We start from the raw sequence: 22,904 nt of genomic DNA on the forward strand, positions 1-22,904 counted from the left end.
ATTGTAGCTGAAATTAGACACAACATATGACCAATTATTTCAATAGACAAAGCAGGATTACACCAAATAAAAATGGTTCTTGTTGCATATCTTGTGTACGTTGTAAGCTTGTAATAATACAGTTATTTGGAAAAGACCTGTTTGTGCCCCTGAATGTGATGATTTACAACAAAGCTCTAGAATAAAGCCATCATTAGTGTTTGCTGGTTTAAACCAGAAAACCTGAGACACTAATGACAAATCACTGCTTTCCTACAGGCAATTTAATTAAAGAGCTGGATTTAATGGAGGATGTATTCAGTACCCATTTCTAGCTGCTGTGGCCACCAAGGATCTTCAGTCCATTTTTAGACCCATCTTGTAGATGTTGTGTGCCTGGTGCATTTTACTGCATGGTGAAGGTAGAGCGTCTTGGAGGCTCTAACAGGACACCACACTTTCTTCAGCCTAATCTTGGGCACACCGTGAATAATAAGATTTCTCTGAATTTTAAGTAAAGAAGTGTCTTACTCCATACATACAGAGCTCTTTTCCTACTGTTTAGCTACAAGTACCAGAGTAATATTTTATTTCCAGGAGTAAGTCATAACTGTGCAGTACATCATTGTTTAAGTGTTCCTCAGCAGAAGAGGCCACCATCCTCATATAAATACTGCATGTACTTGTATCAAATCCTCAGGCTTCATTTTGACATTTGAATACCTAGACATTTTGCTTTGTGCGACTTCAGCTAACAAACTGAGGTTTGTCCACTGTTTCCAGAGCTCTGCTAGTATTGAGCTCATCTCAGCCCCTCTCTGGATGAGGAAAAATGTCAGTGGTGGGAGCAGTGTGGGCTGGGAGAAGGGAAAGGGGCTGGAAACCTCCCCACCTTCTCATCCCCTGCAGCAGATGAGGGTTGTGGTTTTATTCCCCAGCAATTCACTCAGATAAAAAGAGGATTAGGCTACCTGCTTGCCCACCCCACAGGATTCTGGTGTGGCTAATTAGTCAATATTTGCACAGCTCCGAGAAAACGCTTTAAAGTGCCAATTATGAATTATAATTATCTTCTGAAGATGATTGGGAGTCCACGTTTGCATGTCGATTCAGGCCACGGGAGTGAGTCTTTCAAATATCAGCTCTTATTTAAATGCCTTGCTGATTCCTTATCTCACGTTGCGTGCTGTTTTTTTAAGGATGATGAGAAACATTAGTTTACCCTCAGGAAAGACCAGGTCTGACTGTTTTTAATAATGAGTTATGTACTTAGTCACAGTAGGCAAATTTACAAACCAAGCAGGACACACTCAGATCGATTCTGCCTGTTCGGCAGATGGTTTTACACAAAACATTCAGCAGGATGAGCCTGCTGAGACTCTAAAACAAATACTGCTAAGTAACATTGCCATAAGCCTCTTAATATGGTGGCAATGCCTGATTTACACTCTGCAGAGCTCCTACTTTATTTATATCTCGTCTATTTACTGACGTGTGTAATAGATTTACTCTGGGAGGAGACTTGATCTCGGCAGATTTACTTTGGAGGCTGACATTTTCAGTTGCAACTTGCTTCCAGAAAATAGTCTTCAGCACTAACTGCAGGACACTTAACTATTTTATTAGTAACCGCACAACAGTATTAAAGAGAAAGCAAAAATTGCCTACAAAGGAAGTCTGTGACTGGACTTCAAATTTTTGAGATTCCTAGAAATTTTTCGTTGCAGCAGAAATATTTTTTTTATTATTTTTCTTAACATCTCAGTATTTTCTTGTAGCTTTAGAAATGTTGCTGGTCTCTTTAACTGGATAGTAAGAGGCTTAATTATTTATTCTACTTTTTTATGAGCTAATTGGAAGAGTGTTGCCTGTAATTTAGTTTTAATATCTGAGTTTGTATATCTGTATGTTAATGTTGCATTAAATAAAAGGAAATCTACAGTTTCACGTAATTCTACAGAGAGAATAAAATTCTGCCTCCAGTTACTATATAAGAGCAATTGGGAACAAAATGGGCCCAGAAGTTCCCTGCCTTCCATCTCTTTGCAGTAACATAAAATTTTAATGGGGAAAAATTACAGGAAAAAAGAACATTTTGTTTAAAAATGTTCATAAAGGGAAAAGAACTTTTTTTTTGTTTCTCTGCCTGAATAGAGGTCTTTTGATAGTTGTTTGCTAATTTTATGCTTACACATGTGTTCAGTAGCTGCATAGGGACATTAAACACAATGTTGATATAAGCCCACACACTGATGCTCCAGCAGAGGGGTCTTAAATATTCATATGATGACTATATTTGTGTTGTTTTATTTGCTTCTTTTCTTATCTTTCAAATATCCAAAGTCCTAAGCACCATCAGTTAATGAAACATTACAGGATCTGTGACAGTGAATGTTTCTGAAAGTCCGGACATTAATTTTGTGTTCTGCCAGCTGGAATGAGTGTGATGCTCTGGCATTGTTTTACTGGGAGAAAAGTGTTTTTCTGATATTAGACTAAAATGTTTCATCCCTGAATAAATCCTTAGGGCTTTCTGAGAAGGATTTAGTACTAAGAGCATTCAGCTTTGTGTAGGAAATGATTTTAGAGGAAGATGTTTGTGCCTGTGTAATAGTAAAGCATGAGATTCAAGTGCAACTGAAAACTCCCAGGTTAAGGCAAGTATCTGCAAGGCAGCTTCAGGCCCCACTATAGTCAGTGGCAGTCAGAGCCCCCTTCAGCTGCTCATGCAGAAGCAGCTGGTGCCATTTGAGTTGCCCTGGTACGTTTTTCATAGTTTCTTAATAGCTATTTGAGAAGTGTGAGAGTTGGTCCTGTGCCATGTCTGCTGACCTCATCCAATGCAGGTTTCATCTGCCTAAAGAGAGGGCATTGGATGAGGTTTGAAATGCCATAAACTGTGCCCTTTGGCCTCCATCTGCCCCTCCAGAAGGGCACAAATCTCCTGCAGTTCGTGCATCAAGTTGTTCATCTCCATGGACGTATCTGCATAAGCATCCAGACATCCTGGATGCCTTCAGGCAGCTCAGGTGGTTCTAGCTGCCAGTGTTTGGGCAGCTAAATGGATCCCCCTGGGTGGTTATCTGCATCCTTGGTGAGGCTCCATTGCCTGCTACCCCTGGAGACGCAGGAGGCTGAGACACGTCACTCACGCATAGACACGCCTGGGTGTCTCATGCACCTCGCAATGGGTGGCTGACTCCCACACACCCTGTCACAAGCGTGACACCTCACTGAGCCTGCAGAGCTGCCTGGGACTTTGTTGGGAGAAAATAAAAAACACTGTTGAAGGGCTGAGGAAGGAAGAAATGAGAGAAAACTGTAGTTCTGCACGTGTTCCTGCTGTGCTGTGCTCTGTAACTCAGCTGGCGAGACACACCATGGAGTTGATCTGTGGTCTCCCTGTCATCCTGTCTTATGTGCATGGCCACAAAAAGGCCACTGGCCAATCAAGCCAAGTCAGAAAACTGCACCAGAGGGATGTCAGTGGCCCTGAGGCTTGATCACTGGGCAGCACCAGCCAAGTGGAAAAAATTGTGTATCCTGAAATGGCTGAAATGACTGTCCTTCTGAGACAGCAGTAGGGACCCTATGGTAACTGGCTTGTTTTCTCCATCTCTTTGGGCCAACATAATTTCCCAACATTATTTTGCCTTTTCCTTTCCTTCTCTTCACCTGCGTTTGCCAGCAGTGCTGTCTTTGCCTATTAGCAGTTGTGTACCAGCTGCAGTGCTTTTTCTTTTTTTGGCAGTTTCCGTGCAGATTGTGCTTGCTTTTTTTGCCCCAAACCTTTTTGGTGCATGTCAGCATTTTATCTGTTCACATGTGCTGGGGAATGATGGGAGCCATGATCTATTTGGGTCAGTGCATGCCTGTAACAATTCCAAAAGGAGGGATTTTCTAAGAATAAATTCTCCAACGCCAATCTAGTTCTCATTCTTACCCACATAATATCTGTTAGCACCTTCTGCTATTTTTATACTTGTAAAACTGGGGTAACGTGATGAGTCTTTGTGTCGTTTTTGCTTTCTTCTCCTGTTGGTTGAATAACTCATGGAACTACATAGCAAATAGCATGTAGTTTAGCGGCTGCCCCAAACTAATGTCTGCAATCATATGTTTCAAGTCAGTGGAAAATTCAAAAAGGACTCTCTAAAAGGATGACATGGTTGCTTTTCTGAAAGTAACACATAAATTTGATATTGAATCTAAGTAAATGCAGAGCTAGATGACCTTTGTTCTTCAGGCAGTTTGCCAGGTGCTTATTGCAGTCAAGAAAAATTTTCAAGAAAAAAATAAATTTATTGTCACCGCCATCAAATCATCAAAACCTGTAAATGTTTCAGCTTTCAATAACTAATGGTCACTTTCTTGACTTATAAATGGTTTATTTGAAAACTGTTTCCTTATGTAGGATCTGATTGCTTTGCAGTAAAACTGTGTCCTGAAGTGATGAAAAAGGATAGAAAAAGCTTTATTCACCATATAGCATTAGGTTATCCTTTAAAATGAACCATGTTCAGGAGGTATTACAAGAGGTCTGAGCATGGCACATTTCTCAGAGAAAAAAGCAGATGAAATCCAGACTCCTTGGTTGTGGAAAATGGAACCTGAACAGGGTATTATAACAGCAGTGTAATGGTAAATTGTAAAAAATAAGTAGCTGTTGAAATTACTGGGTGGGATGTGGTGTATTGTAGCTGTATATATTCTTCAGCTGACTGCTCATTATCATCTATGTTTGTCTCTGGTATAGTTCTTAAGGCTGTTCAACACATTTTAGGTGAGCTCTTCTATTGCCTAATTCTTATAATTCCATTCTTTCTCTGAGAGAATGTTTTCATTTATTTCTTGGTATCTCGTCTTTGTATTTCTGACATGCCCTTTTTTCACCACTTGGGCATGCTGATACTAAGAGGTCATAACCAAAGCAAGCGGTATATGTTGTTATCAGTAATGGCAGTTTCATAAGGAGTTTGCGTGGGTGTTTGATAGGTACATTATTACAGGAAAATAGTTCAAAGGAGAAATGATAAACCAGAAAGGCTGCTCAGGTTGGGAAATACTCAGTGGACACTCAGGGTGGCCGTGCTCTCTGCTAGAAGCACTGAACCTCAAGGTGGATGCAGAGCTGATGGCAGCGCATGGAGCTGCGGCACTGCGGCAACACTGGCGTGGCCTTCGGAAAGGAGGAGGAGGCAGTTGTGGAAGGAAGAACGAGGTTTGGTGGGTTGCAGAGGGTGGGTGAAGGTGCCAAGAGGAGGCAGGATAACAGATGTGGGGTCTTCCTGGCCATGCAGGAGCAGAATCAGGACCTGCTCTTGGGGTGAGCGTGTATGTGGATGTGGGCCCAGGCCTGCAGCATGTGCCTGCTGTGCTCACATCTCCACAGCTGGAAGACTCTTCTCAGCTGCAGTGGGAATCACACGTGCTTACTGCTGATCAGCCGATCAAAGGTTTTGAGCTTGCTATCTGCTCTTCCCTCATACATCACTGGTGAAAGACTGTTCTTACCTGGTCTGTCTTGGCTGTCTCTCCGGTCCCTGGAGAGCAGTTGTCCTGTATCATGACAGGCCTTCATCAAATCTCAGTCTTAGTCTTCTCTTTCAAAACCTTAACAAGACTACGTTCCGTGGGGAAAAAGTAATGATTTGGGTCAGTGCAGCAGAGAAACCTGGAAGAAGCAAAGCCCAGCTGGTTATTGATTGCATGAAGTGATGTGATGCTCTGCTTATCCTGCCTACCAGCCATTGCTTCTCTGGCATCATGCTTTGGCAGCTTGTAACTCAAGGTAGCCGCAAAACTTTCTGCAGAAGGCATGATGGATTTATCTTTTTCTTTCAGTGATGCCCATATTGTAGAGCTTCCTGTGAAAATAATGCTAATGATAACACAGGAAAGCACAGAGGCGGGGGAAGTCCCAAAGCATTAGTGATGCTTAAACTGCAGAAAAACTAATGCCAACAGGCAACAAGAACACCTGGAGGAAGGAGGGAAAAGGGATTTTCTTTAGTCATTTGTTATTCAACAAATTTGAGTTTATGAGCTATAGGCTAAATTCTGTCTTCTGATTCTTGCTTTAATGCAAAAGGAGGGTATTTTTACTAGGGATTGGGATTTATTTATGTTAAAATGTTTCTTTTATGCCAAGTTCAGGCTACAAAGTGGTAGCTAGTTAGTTGATATTCAGACTGGAGATTTCCCTTGAAACAATGTGAGAAAGTATTTATTTTCTGAAGTCCGTTTCCCTTCACAGATAGTTTCCTACCGTGTAATACCCAACAGTCAGGAAAAAGAGCCAAATACTGTGACAGGCTGGATATGTAAATGCAATATTCATCCATAGCTTTATGGAGGGTTTCTTTTCCACGGTGTGTGAACCAAACATCTCAATTAAATCGAGAAGGGAAAGACCTGGTTTTCATTAGCTGTGAAGACTTTCAGAATTACATTAGTTGCAGTTGATTAGATCTTATAATTGTATTTGCTGTGTGTCAGGATGAGGCAGTAAGGGGTTTGGGTGTGTTAGGGGGGTGGTACCCAGCTCGTAGATCACTCCTGCAGGACTCATGATTAGTTTCTGCTGCTGCGGTCTGTTGGGATCAAGCCCAGGGTTTTATATTTCCCTCTCCAGAGCAGCAAAGAAGGTGGATAAAATGCACCACGTGTCACAGTGTTGGTGTGGAGGCAGGACAGAGTTGGGTTTGTTTTGCCTCCCTGCTTGATGCTGCTGCAGGTTCCAAGCAGGACACTCACTGCCCATGGCTCATTGGGGAGGTGAATCCACAGGATATCCTGGACTGTCAAAAGCAAGTGACGTTTTCATTTACCCCTGCTCTGCTTCCAATTGAAAGGACAGAATGATGTCATTATGCTGGTCTCAGGGAGAAATTGCAATGAAATTGTGCCACAGCATGAGACTGAAAAGATGTGGTCTGTCAGGGCTGCTCCCACTGTCCAAAGGCTTCGTTATCCACATTGTCTGGTCTGATGGCTCAGCCAAGGAGGTCAGCTCAGAGGACTGCATCTGAGGCCCTTCCCAGTGGGTCAGCACACATAAACCTTCCCTGGTTTCATCCATGATTTATAGATTCTGCTCTACTAATTCTAGGTGTCTGAAAGTTCACTGGTCTGTCAGAGCAGGAATGACCTTCACAGCTAACTTTGAAGGTAGCCCTCTCTCCACAGGAAGAAGTGAGTCATTACTGGTCATTCAGACCATACAGGCATCCAGTTTAGATTATTTTTACAAGATTGAAGTTAAGGTGGCACCTTCCCTCAAGGAACACATGGCTGTGTTTACAACTCAGAGAAAACAAAGATCATGGCGAAGCAGTGCTGGGTAGGGACACCAGGTTCCTGGATAAGTTGCAAGAACTTCAAAATCCACCAAATCCTTCTGTGTCTTTGACATGTTTTCATGAAGTTATTTAGACAGGGATTCTCTCATGTGCTGTCTTGGTCTTATCTTGACAAAAAATAAACTCTTCAAGACTGGGACTATCTCCAGCAATGAAGAAGGCTCTGCATATATGCACCAAATACTCAAGAAAAGCTGACATTCCTGATAAGATACAAATGCTAAAAAACAAAAAATTATTTTATTGAATCAATTAAAGTGAAATGAAATTTGGGCTTGAAATAGCTCTACACCTATACAAAGCAGGTTGTAAGGTGAATGCTGTTTTCTTCAAATTGATCTGTTGGCCAAGTTCAATCACTGCTGCCTCTCTTGCAGTGGGATATCACACAGCTCGATTCTCTCTAATTCCTTCTGTTTCAAGATTACTTAATGTTAAATATAACAGACCCTTCTGACAATTTAATTTGTATTCTACCTTCAAGGACCATCACTAAGCTTCCCTGGAACATTGTTGTCTTCCACACATTTATATCCACAGATTTTATGATAGCATTTACACTCAGTAATCTGGACTGTTTAGATTTAAAATTATTTTGATTAATTTTTTTAAAAATTGGGATGATCTTCATGTGCTTCATTTTGGGGGCGCATCTCATCCAAGACACATTAAAAGGCTGTAGCGTCCTGACAAGGTTGGATACAAGACTTTTTTTAATTTCTCACTTTAAGCAGAGTTATTCTCGCTATAAGTAATAAAATTTTAGCAATCTGAAAGTTTAGTATTAGTAGAAGTCATTTAGTCTTCTCTTGTGATGGGAACAGAGGTGGGATCTCACAGGTGGGACCCTGTAGATGGCATCTGAGTAAACCAAAGCCTGGTTTCAGCAATCTAAACATACAGAAGTGGAATCTCATTCTAAGTAGGAGTCTCTCTCTTTTTATTTTTTTATATATATATATATATATATATATATATATATTTAAGCAATATTTCATTGGAGACAATCAAGGCATTGTGTTTTGCTGCTGCATATTTGACAATCTTTTGTAATTTTATATGGTTTGGGTCCTTTGGAAATTGGAAGTAGCCTCTGGAAAAGTACCATCTATTTGTTGTTTCATGGGCCTGATTAAAACACCATTTTAGAACAAGTACAATTGCCATGGATTTTAGAGGTCTTTTAGGTCAGATGACTGAGGCAAACTCTGTATGTGTCTACTTCCCAGGCTAGGGAGAATTTCTCAGTGTCCATTATTATTACCTGAGTTTGCAGAAAGATTGCTTGAAATGTGGTTGCACTGCAAAAACTGAAAGGGGATTTGGCATGGTAGAATTACATAAACAGCAAAGCGCAATTATAAACAGGCCTTGTTTAATATGAAAGAGCATCTAGTTCCAGGAAAAGCAAAGCTATCAGGAGTAGTTGTGTCAGAGCTGGAAAACACAAAGACAGCTTTCATTTCTATATGCTCTAAAGTATGCAGTAATCATGGTCTAATTACCTCACTGCAGCCAGAAAGCAATATGGGATACTATGGGGGTGTGGGAAAGAACATAATAATGCTACAATTAAGCTGTAATCTTTGGCATGGTCACTCAGCAGATAAAGCTTTTCTGCTGTCGCATTCGAGACAGTCATTATTTGGCTGCTAAAGCCTGGGGAGAATATGTGGTGCTGTTCCTAGGAGCTGTTGCACAGAGGCTTCATTATGGGTTTCTTCCTCAGCAGCTGGCCAAACCCAGCCAGTGCTCTCTGCATTCAAGAGCTGTGGCCTCAGCACTCTTCTTCTCCCTGTTTGTGCTTGGGTAGGTTTTTACTGCTGGTAGTGGAATGGTGGGAACTTTATTAGCCACTGTGGAATTAATTTGTGAGCTGTAAGTTTTTGGTTACAAACCTCTTTGCTCAGGGCCTGATGTATAATGGAAGCTGCGTTTGGCAGAGATTTGTGAGTATATGGTTTATACACAGAAAGACCTTGTGAATGTGGGAAATAAATGCGATAGCTCTGTGACAGGTTAGGTGCGTAATTATGCATGTGTATTAACCCCAGGATGGAGACTGTGTTTCACGGGGACATAAACACATTCACATGCAATTATGCTCACCTTCCTTTGAAAATCAGTTTTATAGCCTGAAATGAAACCTTGCTAGTGACATCTCTTATTTTCTGAAATTGTCCACCATTTTAAGAAAACTATTCCAATGTCTGGAAGCAAGCTCTTGGATTCACACGCTTAATTGTTCCTGACAACCTTCCTGACTCTTTCCACTTTCCCAAATTTATTTCTTTCTAAGGAGAGGCTGCCTGCACTGCAGGCTTGTGTGGACTTACTAGAATTCTAGTAGGAATAGAAAGGAAGGAGTGGTAGGAGAAGTCAGGTCAATTTTGAATACGTTAACCTTGAGGTGATGTAGTCTGACAAGGCATGAATGACTTGCTTGGAGTATGAATGCAGATTGTGGCATAGATCAGCCTTTACTGCTGCAAGAGGCTTTTTAATTTTTCTGCAGTGCCACAGGTAGATGAGCTCAGAGAGACTTGGTTTTTCTCTAGAAGATGTTGAGGCGTAGACAGCATTAAAAGTGACCAGTGGTTTGGGACTGTTCAGTTTTGTCTTAGATCTGTTTTTGCATTATAGAGCACACACATCCTTTGATAAACCAGCCATGATTTCTGAAGAAGTAGGTACACGTACATTAGATCAGAACCTTATTATTCTTCTGCTTCGCAAAGCAGAAATGTGAACTATTTTGAAGGCTTGTGGAATGTACAATGTCTGCAAGGGTCATCTGATAGCCTGCAAGAGCAGCTCAGTCCATGTCAGTAATTCCTTCCAGCATGAGACTTTCAGGACTGGCCCTTAATTATGTACACATCTGGTCTTCACTGCTTGGAATATGTGTCTATCTTGAGCTATACTCATAAATGGGTGCTACCAAGCCAAGCAGCTCAAAATACAACTGCACGAGAAGAGCTTTAACCTGTTGTAGGAAAGAATTTGTCCTGATTTAGTGCATGGGAACCCTAAAAGCAAAATGCACTAGGTACTGCATGAGGAAGGCAATCTTGGTCTTAAGGTTTGTGTAGTTCAGTAGTGAATCTACATTTAGACAGCTTGAAGCCAAAAGAAGCTACTGAAGATGCAGACACAGTAATTCAACCAATTACAAGTATGTTTTACAATTTTTTAAGTGCCTTTGAAGAAACTTTACAATCTTGACTCCAGTAACACTGTGGTGTTAGGAGATGTTCTGCCAGCAGAGAACAGTCCTGACATGGAAATGGTTATGGATTGAGTAAAGTGCACCTGCCATGTCCTCCCCCTTCTCTGAATGAGGTGTGTAGTCTGGTGTGAGCTGTTGTGCATACAGGAGTTGTAGATTGCCTGCCTTCAGATGTTTTCTTTAGGATGGCCTTGAGAGCATCACATACAAGGGGTGTGCTCAAACTTTGGGCCCTTAGAGATAAACTCTGCCTGCTGGTGCCTGAGCTGGGTCTGAAGTTGTAGAGGAAATTTTCTGGAGTGGGAGTAAGGTAAGTCCTCAGGTCTCCTGTAGGACACTGTCTTCATAGAGAAAATGTATTTTCAGGATTTGGTAGATGTCCTAGGTTGCAATGCAAGATGTCACCAAAAGTATGGATTCTATTACCATCTGTCAAATCCAGGTGGGGCAGTGTTCTTTATCTCTTCCACAACCCATCCTCCCTCCAGGGGGATATCTTCTGTTAATGGGCCATTGAGACTCACTGCATGACTGATACAGTTACATCATCCCATTGCATGAGATGCTCCAACCAGTGGGGGGAGCTAACCATTCCTACCTGGATATAAACTGAAATTTGGAACACCAGAGGCAGCCTGTTTTCCAGTGGATTCCCAGAGGAAGACCGGAACCAACTACACCACCACTGGATCTTCAGAGGAAAACTACACCCTTCTTCAAGAACGTTCAACAGAACCACATCTGTCACTCCAGGAGGACTGTAGCCACGATTTAAGTGGATTGCTACCAACACCCTGACCAACAGGGTTGTATTCTGACTCTGTCCGTGGGGTTATTTTTGTACTACTGCGTTTTTAGTTTAATTTTCCTAGTAAAGAACTGTTATTCCTATTCTCATCTTTGCCTGAGAGCCCCTTAATTACATAATTACAAAAAATCAGAGGGAGGGGGTTTACATTTTCCATTTCAAGGGAGGCTCCTGCCTTCCTTAGCAGACACCTGTCTTTTCAAACCAAGACAGAAGAACAGAAGATGAAAGGCTCTTGTATTGAGAGGGAGCTGGAGGGGTGGCAGGGGGAAGAGAGCAGTAAGAGACTGAGCAGTTCACACGGGAGTGCTGTAACAAAGCTCGGGGGTGAGCAGATGAAGCACCTGGGCAGTGCCGAACACAGCCTGACAGCGCCAGACAGGGAGCCGCAATCCCCACAGCCTCCATGAATCTCTCCTGTCCTGTCACGTTTGGCTTATCACATTCAAAGTCACTCAGTTGTCAGAACAATTTAGTCTCTTGCCTATGCTCCATCTATAATTCATTAAGAAACCCAGAGAGGTGAAGCTGTTGACATTTCCCACTCTTTTCCCTCTGGAAGGCGTGGGCTGAGCATTCTTTGCAGTGGGACATGAATGAAGCTGCTGTAAACACAGAGGCCAAGGGGAAGGTGGTGGGAGAGGGACATGCTGCCTTCTCCTGCCGGGACACCAAAGCATGGCACCTGCCTATCACAAGTACATCCTTCACAATGTACCACCATAATCTCAGGCAGGACTTTGCTCATAAAATCCTGGCCATATCCTGGACCTGAAGTGCACTGGGTCTTTTGGATGCTAGCCTTCAGAGGTGTTTGGGTCTCACTCCAAACTTTTGCAACAGCTTTCCCACCAGTTAAAATTTATACTTCATGTGCTCCCCAGAGTTGCAGCAGTCTATCTGCTTCACTCCAGATACAGGCTCTTTGGAACCAAAATTGCATTCTCCTCATCAACATGTCAGGCTGAAGTGCCTCAGCTCTGCTTTATCCCTGCAACTGCCACAAGCAAAAATAACACATTATTCACCATAAAAGTGTGGGTTATGCAACAAAATATCTGTCACTCTGAAACCACAAATATAACTGGGCATTTAAGTGCAATTTTGAGGAATGGCTACAGGCCTCATTTATCATACGGATTTCAGTAATGGCAAATATTGATGTCTAAAAAGCAAGAAGTTCCACAAGAAGAAATTTTATCCAAGAGTGCAAAGATTAGTTTTCCGAACTGGTAGTGACTTTGAAATGTGAATGCAGACTATTGTTTCAATTTTGCCATAGATGAAATAACCACGTTTCTTACCCACATGTTCCAGGTCTTTCCCTGTTAATCTTTTTTAGAGTTCAGCATCCCCAACAACTTGTGTGGAGAGTTCTGTGGGAAGGGTACAGTGGAAGAAACCATCTTTAAAGGGTTATCGCACAAAAAAATAATTTTAAAACCCCAAGCAGTTCCATTGACCACTATTCTGTCTCAGCAGTGTCTGACTGCAAGGTTGAACTATTTGAGTCTGACAGACTTCCAAGGGTGGAGGTAGGACTGTTTTGAGCCTGAGAGATGACAGGCCCCATGTGAACTCCATCTGTAGCAGCAGGGTTTGCACCGAGCTCTGAAGCACCCTCCTAAGAGCCACAAATCCCAATCCCTGAATGGAGAGATTCACCAGAGGGCAGCACAATATCACTTTCTATTGTAATAGCAGGAGTTAATCGTTTCAGCTGTTAGAGAGCTCTTAGAAATTAGCTGCTTGTTGTTCGATCATTATGATTTCAAATAAGTTTCTCTTTAAAGCTAGCCTTTGGAGCATCTCCTAAATCCAAGGTATTAGGCATTGATGTTTTAATGTCTAGGAATTCACGTAGTAGAAACAGAAGAAGTTCAAACAGTTGTGTTTTCAATGTATGTGTTTGCCAGATTTCTCTTCAGGGCTGGTTGGGGCAGCTGATGGGTGCTGGTCCAGCTTCAAGCATTCCAGAAACTCTCCTGTGTTAAAGGCACCAGCCTGGGTGAACGCTATTTCAGCCTCATTTTTTGGGAGGCATTAAACAGAAGGAGTAAGCCCTCTGATGTCACTATATGATAAGGATTCACAGAAGGTGAATCTAGAACCACAGAATCACAGAATGGCCTGGGCTGGAAGAGACATTAAAGGTAATCCAGTTCCAACCCACCTGCTAGGGCAGGGACAGTTTTCACTAGACAAGGTTGCTCCGAGCTCCATCCAAGGTGGTGTTGAACACTTCCACGGATGGGGCATACACAACTTCTCTGGGCAACTTGTTCCAGTGCTTCACCACCCTCACTGTAAAAAAAAAAAAAAATCCTTCTGAGATCTAATCTAAACCTACTCTCAGTTTAAAGCCATTCCCTCTTGTTCTATCACTACATGCCCTTTAAATAAGTCCCTCACCAGTTATCTTGTAGGTCCCCTTTAGGTAGTGGAAGGCTGATATGTTTTTGTGTTATAATTGTTTCTACTTCTGGTTGTCTTGTGTGCTGAGCAGATTGTAGGTCCTTGAGCACTTATGCTAAACTCCTGCTTTTCAGGGAGCTAAGAGGAATCACTGGTCACATTTTGCCTGCTCAGCTTCTGTGGTGGTGCAGAACTGTTTTATTAGATTTTTGTAAGAAGTTTATGTTATGGTTCGTTTCACTGTATCCCCAATTCTGTATCCCTTTTGTGTTGTCTGTATAATAAGGTGTTTTGTGTCAATCATCCCATACCTCACATGACATGTAACATCCCTTCTGCCCCAACCCCCCTCTCTGGGGCAGCTTGCCTATCACTCCCGGGGTCCCTCCCAGATTGTGAAATCTCCGTGAGAGAGCTTCAGGTGATAGGTAGCCTGGGGGGAATTCCTTTGGCTCTGGATTTTAGTGGTCTGAAGCTTGGGGGTGGGCACACCTTGTTACCCCCTGAAACCCCTGATTTGTGGTCTTTTTTGTATCCTCCCTGGGACCCTCCCCCGCTTATAGGGGGTCGGAGGGAGGAGCAGACTCTCTCAGCCACTGGGTTCTCCACCTAGAAGCTCTCAGCGGCGGGGCTCTCAGCCTGGAATCTCTCAGCCGCCAGGTTCTCAGCCTGGAAGCTCTCAGCCGCTGGGTTCTCCACCTAGAATCTCTCAGCCGCGGGGTTCTCAGCCTGGAAGCTTTCAGCCGCTGGGTTCTCAGCCTGGAAGCTCCGAGCCGCTCGCCTCGGAGCTTGGAGATCTCTGCTAATAAACATCCTTTAACCTGCTAAGCTGAGAGCCAGCCTTTTCTCTTCTGCTGCTGTTGACTGTCACCTTTGGGTCCAGCTGCCAAGCCGAGAAGCCAAAACGAACTGGAAACTTTGTGTCTGTGTTGACCCGAGCTAGCTGGAGGTCAGCTCCCACCCGGAGCGGGGACGCAACCGGACATAAGCTTCCTTCAGTCAGGGCTTCACCTGTTGTCAGTCTGTTCCTAGTTACTTCTCTGTTCTGCTTGCACAGGTGTCTACAGAAGTCACCTCCCCTGGTTCGAGTGCCACTGTGCTTTTCTGTCCTTTTCTGACCTCTTTCTCTCAGCATATAATCAAAGCATTTTGTGCTGTTCTCCTGCAAATTAACTACATCTGGCCTTGGTCATTCCCTTTGCTATTCTGACTTCTGCCTGGTGGGATGCCTCATGTGTAGCATCAGTCTTGTGCTTCACTCCTGACCTCACATGTAGAGGTTTTCCTTGACTGACTGTTTCTGATCTCACTCCTTTTGAAGTTCAGTCTGAATTCCATCTGCTCCAAGTGCTCATCCCAGCACTTCCTAACTCTGTACTGAAGCCTTCAAAGCTTTTCCATGGGGCTGCTCCCCATATATCCTTAGCTTTCCTTAGCTCAAATATTATCTTTAAATAAAGTCCTGGAACCTTAAGAATATATATTTAGGAAAAAAACCAAACCAAACCAAAAAACACTTTTCTTACAGAATTAGCTTAAGTTACATTACTTAGTCTTCTAATTTAAATATCTTTCAAGACAGGTCTGTGTCTGCTCTAAAGAAAATGTGTTTCTGTATTAAGAAAAAGATTTTAAATCCCTATTCGCTTGCTTGCTTTCTTTCTTTCTTTCTTTCTTTCTTTCTTTCTTTCTTTCTTTCTTTCTTTCTTTCTTTCTTTTTCTTTCTCCTTTTTCTTCAATATTTGAAAAAAAAAAAGTTTCTTTTTGTCATTTGCATTCTTTTTATTTCTTGGGAAAACCAAGGAAGAAAAGACAACAAAAATGCTGAAGAAAGATTTTGTTCAGTTTCCTTTTTTTTTTTTCACATTACATTTTCATTTCCTCATTTTTTCCCAAGGAAAGAAGAAAATTAGGGAGTTTTGAAGGCAAAAGAATTAGACAAAAGAAACTTTTATATATATATATATATATCTATATATATATATATATATATTTAAGTTTACACCAGGCAGAAAATGTTTTTGAAAATTCACAAAAAATAAAAAGAAAGTTTAAAAGGGAAATACTTTCTATTCGACCATCTTATCGAGGGTTTGGAGCTAGTTAAGGCAGCCAGCACGGTGCGCTTTGTAATGTTTTCTAGATGAGGACTGTCCATCACCTTTACAGGAATCCATCCCAATGCACAGTCCCCCTGCATCATGGAGGTCTTTGTGGGCATTACACCAAGTTTTCTCCTGACTAAATCTGATTCAGTTTCCCTTAAGGTCTCTCCATTTCACAGTCAGTGCCGTGACTGTGACTCGGTGTAGAAATAACCCAACCTGGGTTTTAAAATAGGGGTGAGGCAGCGCTGTGTCATCTGCTGTATACATAATTTTTAGAGTGATTTGCCACTGCTTTTAAATGTTTACTTTTTCAGGCTCTGCCAAGATAACCAGAGAGGCACATTGCTCGGCAGTGGTTATTGCTGAAGAGTGGTGGCTCTGGGGTGTCAGTGCTCAGGACTACCAGTAAGATGTATGTGCTTTGCCAAGGTGTGTGGCACCTGCTCTTCCTGGGTATTTAGGGGTTTGGAGAAGTTACATAAGGTCTGGTTTCTTGTTTCTTGCCCAAACTAAAATATTTAACTACACCTTGAAATAGGTATTTTCAGGATCAACAATTTTTTTTTCGGTCCTTTTGATTTTGCCAATTTCATTTTATATCCGTACCATTATTGTCTAAAAGGAAAAGTTGTCTGGGTTTGGTTTTTTTTAAAGCTTTTTTCCACTGTGGAGAAATTAGTAAGGTTCTTCTTGGAAGGTGTTCAGAAGTCTGATCCTGCATGGTTGAAATTTTGAGTCCATTTTATGCAGGAACAGAAATGTTACTTGTAAGAGCTACCCAAGCTACCCAGTCACATACCGTAGTTGTTATGTGTAATTAAGTATCTTCTCTTCAAATCTTCAGATTTGCTTTGACCCAAATGACCTTTCTCTGGAAATAAATCTTCTTTTCTTGCACGATTTTAATAACAAAATGGTGATATGTTTTTGTATACAAGTATGGTATTCACAACTAACTGAATTTGTTTTTACAGAGTATGCTTCTGCTACAAAGAAATAAATATATGTGTATGCGTATCTCCTATACAAAAAAAAAATCTATGAAAATATATGCATTAAAGTAAGTAATTAGTGGCTTTAGACATTGCCAATCTTATATTTGTGCTACTTTTTCATTCCCAAAATATATCTGCTCATTTCTTAGCCATTGTATTCTATTTCAGTTTTTATTAATCAAGTCAGGCTGAAAGCTTGTAAATAGGCTTTGCATAACCTGTTAACAAGTTATGGAGGAATTGCTACCTTCAGCAGTGAAGGATTAATAACTTCTTTTTAATTTTGCCATGTCAGCAATGTATTGCATTAAATATATGTACAGAATTTCAGAATATATTGTATACCAGAAGTTATATGTCACAAATTGGGTTTATCTGGGAGTCTTCCCCATGGGCTGCTGGGCTGAAGAAAAAGTTGTGTTTATTCAGGTTCATAAAAAAACACCTTGTTTACTTTGCTCTGTTGTTTTCTCAGACTCAGGTGGGGAGAAGCTAAAAAAAGAAAGTTCAGTATTTTTACTCTCCAGATATACTATTAACAAAATAAGCATGTCACACAGAAATAAGACTGGATCTTACCTCCTGTTAGAAAGGTTTTTGTGGTATTCCTTTCAAAGACTTACCTAGCTTATTTGTCTCTGCACTTCTAGCCTCGAATCACGTGCAGGCAGGAGAGACTGAGAGAAGGAGGTGAACGCTTGCTGCAGCTTTCTTTTTGGCTTGTTAACTTTACAGAATTTGTAGCTGGTTTTGAAAGCTCATTTTTCAATGAAATCTACAAATATAACCACAAAATAGATTACTCTGTTCCTCAAAGTGGGTTTATAAATCTTTTCCTGAAAATACAAGTACAGAGATGCTGTACTACCTTTTATTCACACTGAGATTGTTGATAGGTAACAGCTTGTGTTAATATTTGACAAGTCTGTTCTGTGTTACTGTCAGAAACGTAGCTGAAAATCTATTTGGCTGGCTGGCTTGTACTTGAAACTGGTTTTTTAAGATCGGCATCTGAAAATCTCTCCTGCCAGACATGTAGCTGTCAGTTTCATTATCTTCAAAATTCCTCTTAACCTCTGTTGGTGTCTTTTCTTCTGCAGAAACAGAAGGTGCATGCAGCACAGATGTCAGTCTTCTTCAAGGAGTAACTTCTTCAACCCCAAGTGATACCAGCTCCTGCTAGTACCATGGGGCTAGAGGGTGTTTTTTTAGGCAGTGGACAGATCCACGTAGTCCTGTGGGGAAGTTTGGCAGCCGTGACGACACTCTTGTTCCTCACCTTCCTCATCTTCCTTTGCTCCAGCTGCAATGGGTAAGGGCTTCATGGTTCTTGATTCACTTTGGACGTAGTTTCATGTATAAATAGTTAGCTGGAAATACTGAGGACTGAGGTACAGAAATAAAATAAAGGCACAGTTTTCAGAGCAAACTTCAGTTTGAACAGTTCTATTCATTCTCAAATCTAATTATATTTTTCTTTTGCTCTGAAGGAAGTACACAATTGTGCTTGTTCAGTGGTTTCTCCTAAGCAGAAGCCTGGAGCACGGGTAGACACTGAGTGTTAGCAGATCCCATCCCTAAGATGAAACTGAGAACATTATGTGGGCTAAACAGGACAAAAGAAGTATAGGTAAAAAGGAAAGGGAAGTGATTATGTACTTCAGCTTTGCTGTGGTCATTGCTGAAGCATAGGGAATAGAATATTGACCCTGCCTTTCAAGCAAAAATGAGTAAGGATCAAATAGTAGTACTAATTAATGCCTTATACCTTTTCCTTACTTTCTTCTCCATAAGAGGACTCAATTTCACCAAAACAGGCGCTGCTACTGCCTTTGTTTATGCACATTTCAAGGCTCCTTTGTGTCATGTAAGCCGAGCCCTGCTGACTGCACAGGGAAGCTGGGCAGCCTGCAGTCTGTCCGTGGTGCCCTTCCCAGGCCAGACCAGTCAGACCCCTTGCTATGGGGAGTGGGACTGCTGTGGTCCATCTTGCTATATTCTGCAAGCACAGCTCAATCAGCCAAGTATATGGGGGGAGGGGGGAAACCCAGTACAGCAGCAAAATCTGCAGTGTGGATGCATAGGCCTATAACCTCTTCAGCTTTGAGAACACTGAGGAAATTGTGCAGCCATAAAATGCACTGTATTGGCACAAGATGTGTCTCCAGTGGAAAGCCTTATTTTTCAGCAGGATTTATCTAATGCCCACCATGCAAAAAAACAGTTGTGGGCAAAAACAGGTCCCAAAGTTGGTTGAAACCCTAAAAAGCCTAAGTTAGAACATGTAATTTCATGTGATTCAGGAGTAACACTTCTGTAAACTGTAAGTTGACACTTCAGTATTGTCACAGTTTCCTGTAATATCTGTGTAAAAATAGCATATTTAATTTATTTATTTAAAAGCAAAAAGCCTATTTTAAATATTCTTTAGCTCACAAACATTGCATTTGCGTACTGTGTATTGTCTTTAAGTCCTTTTCCAACCCAAATGATTCTATAATTCTGTGTTTTGTTTTGTAGCACACCAATCCTTGAAACATCTGTAGAAAGATGGGTCAAACCACTGAATAATCTATGCAGTTACAGAGATACATTGCCTGAAATATTTTGGTGATGCTTTTTAATAAATTCTTGTGTTGCTACTTTGGACATAGTGTCTTTTGTTTCAGGTCATTCTGTAGTGCAGGTTGTTTATGCATAAATGCAATTTCCAATTGTGCAGAATTTCTTCCTGGCTTATTCTTCAAAAATGGATGAGGACATAGAAAACTGAATAAAACTTGCTCTTTCTAAAATATCAGTCAGAAAAACTTCCAGAGAGGAAATCCAGCTTTTAACTTTCTATGCTCTGCATTGGTGCATGCTTACTTGCTGTTATTTCCCAATTAGGTAGAATTCTAGCTAATGTGGAAGTACAGATCACTGCCGACTTCAGAAAAAGCAAAAAATTTCATACTGTCAATATTTTCTCACCTTTTTACTTGACTTTTTGTCTAGGGACAGGACAAATGTTATTTTAAGCTCATACCTTCTTGCAGTATTTCTGAATAAGTGCTGTATTTCCCAAATGGCAAAAACTGGAAATGTGATCCATACTTAGACTCCTATGAAGGACCCAGGGAAGTGGGATTCCTTTAAAAATGCAGATCCCACTGCTATGAAATTTGTATGTCTTTTTGAAGTGCTCATGCTTATTATCAATTTGACTAGCATTTTTAGTGGAAGTTATCTGGATTTTGTTGGCCTTTTCTAATTCCTCATAGGATACACACTTTTTACTGACACAGTTTAAGGGGCTTTCTAAGTAGTTTGTCACCGGAATGTACATCTGAGAATTTCAGATACTATTAAATTGAAGAATAATATTTTTATTATCATAGAATGACCTGTGTTGGAAGGGATTTTAAAGATCATCTAGTTCCCTGAAACATATCCTTGTCATGGGCAGGGACATGTTTCACTAGAGCAGGTTACTGAGAGCCCCATCCAGCCTGGCTTTGAACATTGCCAGGGGTGCAGAATCCACAAGTAATTGCTTCTTGGAGCAACTTGTTCCAGTGTCTCACCAACCTCACAGTAAAGAATTTTTTCCTAATATTTTATCTAAACCTACTCATATTCCCCCATGTCCTGTCCCTACATAATTATTTTTATTATATTGTAATTATCATCAGTCACTCCTCAGTGTGATCTTAACAGTGAGAAAGAAGGGTTTTGTGGGTTTGTTGTACCTCTTCAGTTATGTTTATCACCATTCTGCCTCACTGGTGTTTTTACACAGAGGTCATACCAATTCCTGTAATAATTTTCAGTCATTCCATTTTCAACATTATTGTGAATCACAGTTCTGTTCCCTGCAGGAGTGTAAGGTCTGTGAATGATTGGCATTTGTGTATCAGCATAATTTGTAGTAAAAAAATCATGTGCCTTTTTCATTAAGGGAAAAGAAGGCCAAAAATCAGAATGGAGATCATGAAAATCTGATGAGTGTGGTAAGTATTTATTTCTTGCAGCTTGTGTCTGTCTTGTGGTTGGTTTGTACCAAGCTCCTCGCAAAATACAACAGATTAGAAAATAGCTCAGGAATTTCGAGAAGGTTGAGCATGGGAAACTTTAAAAGTTGCAGAACAGGAAGAGGAGGAAAACTTGTGTAGATCCTGATAATCTGCACTTTTCTCAGTGCCCTTTCTGCCATCACTGTACTCCAGCCCTTCCTTCACTCCATTTGCAGCCCAAGGGCACTGTACCCTTTGTCAGCTGCTGTCTTCTCACGGGTTAAAGCCATAGTAATGTCTATTACCATAAAGCCTGAAAAGGACATCACTCTGGACATCTTTGCATTTATTTCTTTTTAACATCTGTAAACACAGGCACTTAAATCTTTGAATCTAGTTGGCATGATTTGGTTCTCCTGCCAATAATACCTGTGGGTCAGAGCTCCAGAGATGAGAATGAAATTTGTTGCATGTGCATTCACGCGAACATTTGTCCTGATCCAACGGTCACTGATTTGTGTTGCAGCCTTCCGAGAAGGAGGTTTTCAGCCATTCCATCACAAGTTCAGCTACAGAGCCTCCCCCAAACAGTGAACAGAATGGAGCACTCAGCAATGGTGAGGGTGAGTAGTGGCAGCCCCTGTGGGTGGGATGAGCCAGCAGCACCGCCCCAGTGCTCACAGCTCCCACCTTAGCTGCAGGCTGGTGGTCCCTCAGGTTTCTGGCCACCAGCTTTCCAAGCACAGAGACAAGCCATTTGTCTGAACACTGCACAACTCTGCAGGTCTGACAAAGATCACACAGAACTTACAACCAAGTTGAACAGTGCCATTAAGTCGTTTGCTGTGCTGGGAAGTCAGTGGAGATGATAATCTCATGGAGACTGGGGTGGTTTAGGCTGCATCTCCACCACTGGGCGTGCTCTGGCACAGCCCTACGCCCCTGCTCCCAGTCCTCCATGCCAGCCAGCACTGGGAGGTGCTGAGGTCCTCTCCTGGGCTGCCAGGTCTGGGTCACCAAGCTGTACCTGCAGATTGACCAGGTCATCAGGCAGAGAATGGGACCTTCTCTAGTCTTGGTAAGCTATGGAACTGGGATAAAACCAGAAGATGGAGTTGTACCTTTGAGTTTCAAAAGTGCTCCAGGAGGCTGTGGAAATATTTCAGGTCCTCCTCCAGGGATTACAGTTTTGGATCACAGTCCTGTGCTGTGCTGTCACTTATATTTTTATATTTTTATATTTTAGAAAACAGGCAACCAAATAGGCTTCTTTTTTTGTTTTTTTCCTTAGTCTTTGCTGAACACTCAAAATGATTCACCCTGAAGTATCACTGGAAAATATTTTACTCAGCTGCACCTAAAAATAAACTCACTCTCAGCTCAGGGCCACTGGGAGCCAACTGTTGTCTTCACACTAACACCAACACCAGGGGCTGCACTCCAACTTACAGCTCTCACCTCATCTCCTGCAACCAGAGGCTAAGCTATTCAGACTTTACCCTTTAGAGACAAATATCCAAAGTATTTTTTAAAACTTTTTTTGCAGCTAATTGCTGTTCCCATCTATTGGCTTGTTGTGAATGTAGGTTTGTGGTTCCCTGAGGGACTTGATGTGCAGAGCAAAGCCTTGCAGAATGGAAGTATTCCTCTCTGCCATGAGTCACCACATGTGCAGCTGTCAGAGCTGCTGCTACCAACCAGCAGACAGTTTTCAGGCCGTCTGATATTTTCCGCTTGCACTCTGCATAATAGCCCTTCTGAATAACAGGAACCCCTGTGCTTTAATTTCTTACTTATACTTTGTTCACTTTTTGTTAATAGTTCTTTTTATTACTGTTCTGCTAGCTTTTTGAGCAAGTGCAGGGCTATGGAAGCAGAACTATCAAATGCTGTAGTTTTTTCCTCTACCCAACCTGCCAGCATTGTCTTATCTATGCCAACCCTTCAGATACACCAACCTCTTCTGGTAACCACAGAAGCACAGTTGTTTTTGATTATCCCCTCCAGCCTGAAT

General features: G+C 41.6%; 1 protein-coding gene across 9 annotated transcripts in view; it reads left to right on the forward strand.

Annotated features, from left to right (window-relative positions):
• Positions 1-22,904, forward strand: part of PAG1 (phosphoprotein membrane anchor with glycosphingolipid microdomains 1) — a 111,938-nt gene that overhangs the window by 71,384 nt on the left and 17,650 nt on the right. For 4 of the 9 annotated variants that reach the window (XM_058420693.1, XM_058420692.1, XM_058420690.1 and 1 more), the window contains 5 exons: positions 16,215-16,329; positions 16,875-16,960; positions 17,996-18,207; positions 20,836-20,887; positions 21,417-21,513. In XM_058420693.1, the coding sequence (XP_058276676.1) occupies positions 18,083-18,207; positions 20,836-20,887; positions 21,417-21,513 (274 nt within the window). In that variant the 5' untranslated portion in view covers positions 16,215-16,329; positions 16,875-16,960; positions 17,996-18,082. The remainder of the gene's footprint in view (positions 1-16,214; positions 16,330-16,874; positions 16,961-17,995; positions 18,208-20,835; positions 20,888-21,416; positions 21,514-22,904) is intronic. The other 5 variants (XM_040062994.2, XM_040062959.2, XM_040063003.2 and 2 more) reach the window with 3 other exon arrangements.

Source organism: Hirundo rustica, chromosome 1 (genome assembly GCF_015227805.2).
Source record: "Hirundo rustica isolate bHirRus1 chromosome 1, bHirRus1.pri.v3, whole genome shotgun sequence".
NCBI classification, from domain to species: Eukaryota; Metazoa; Chordata; class Aves; order Passeriformes; family Hirundinidae; genus Hirundo; species Hirundo rustica.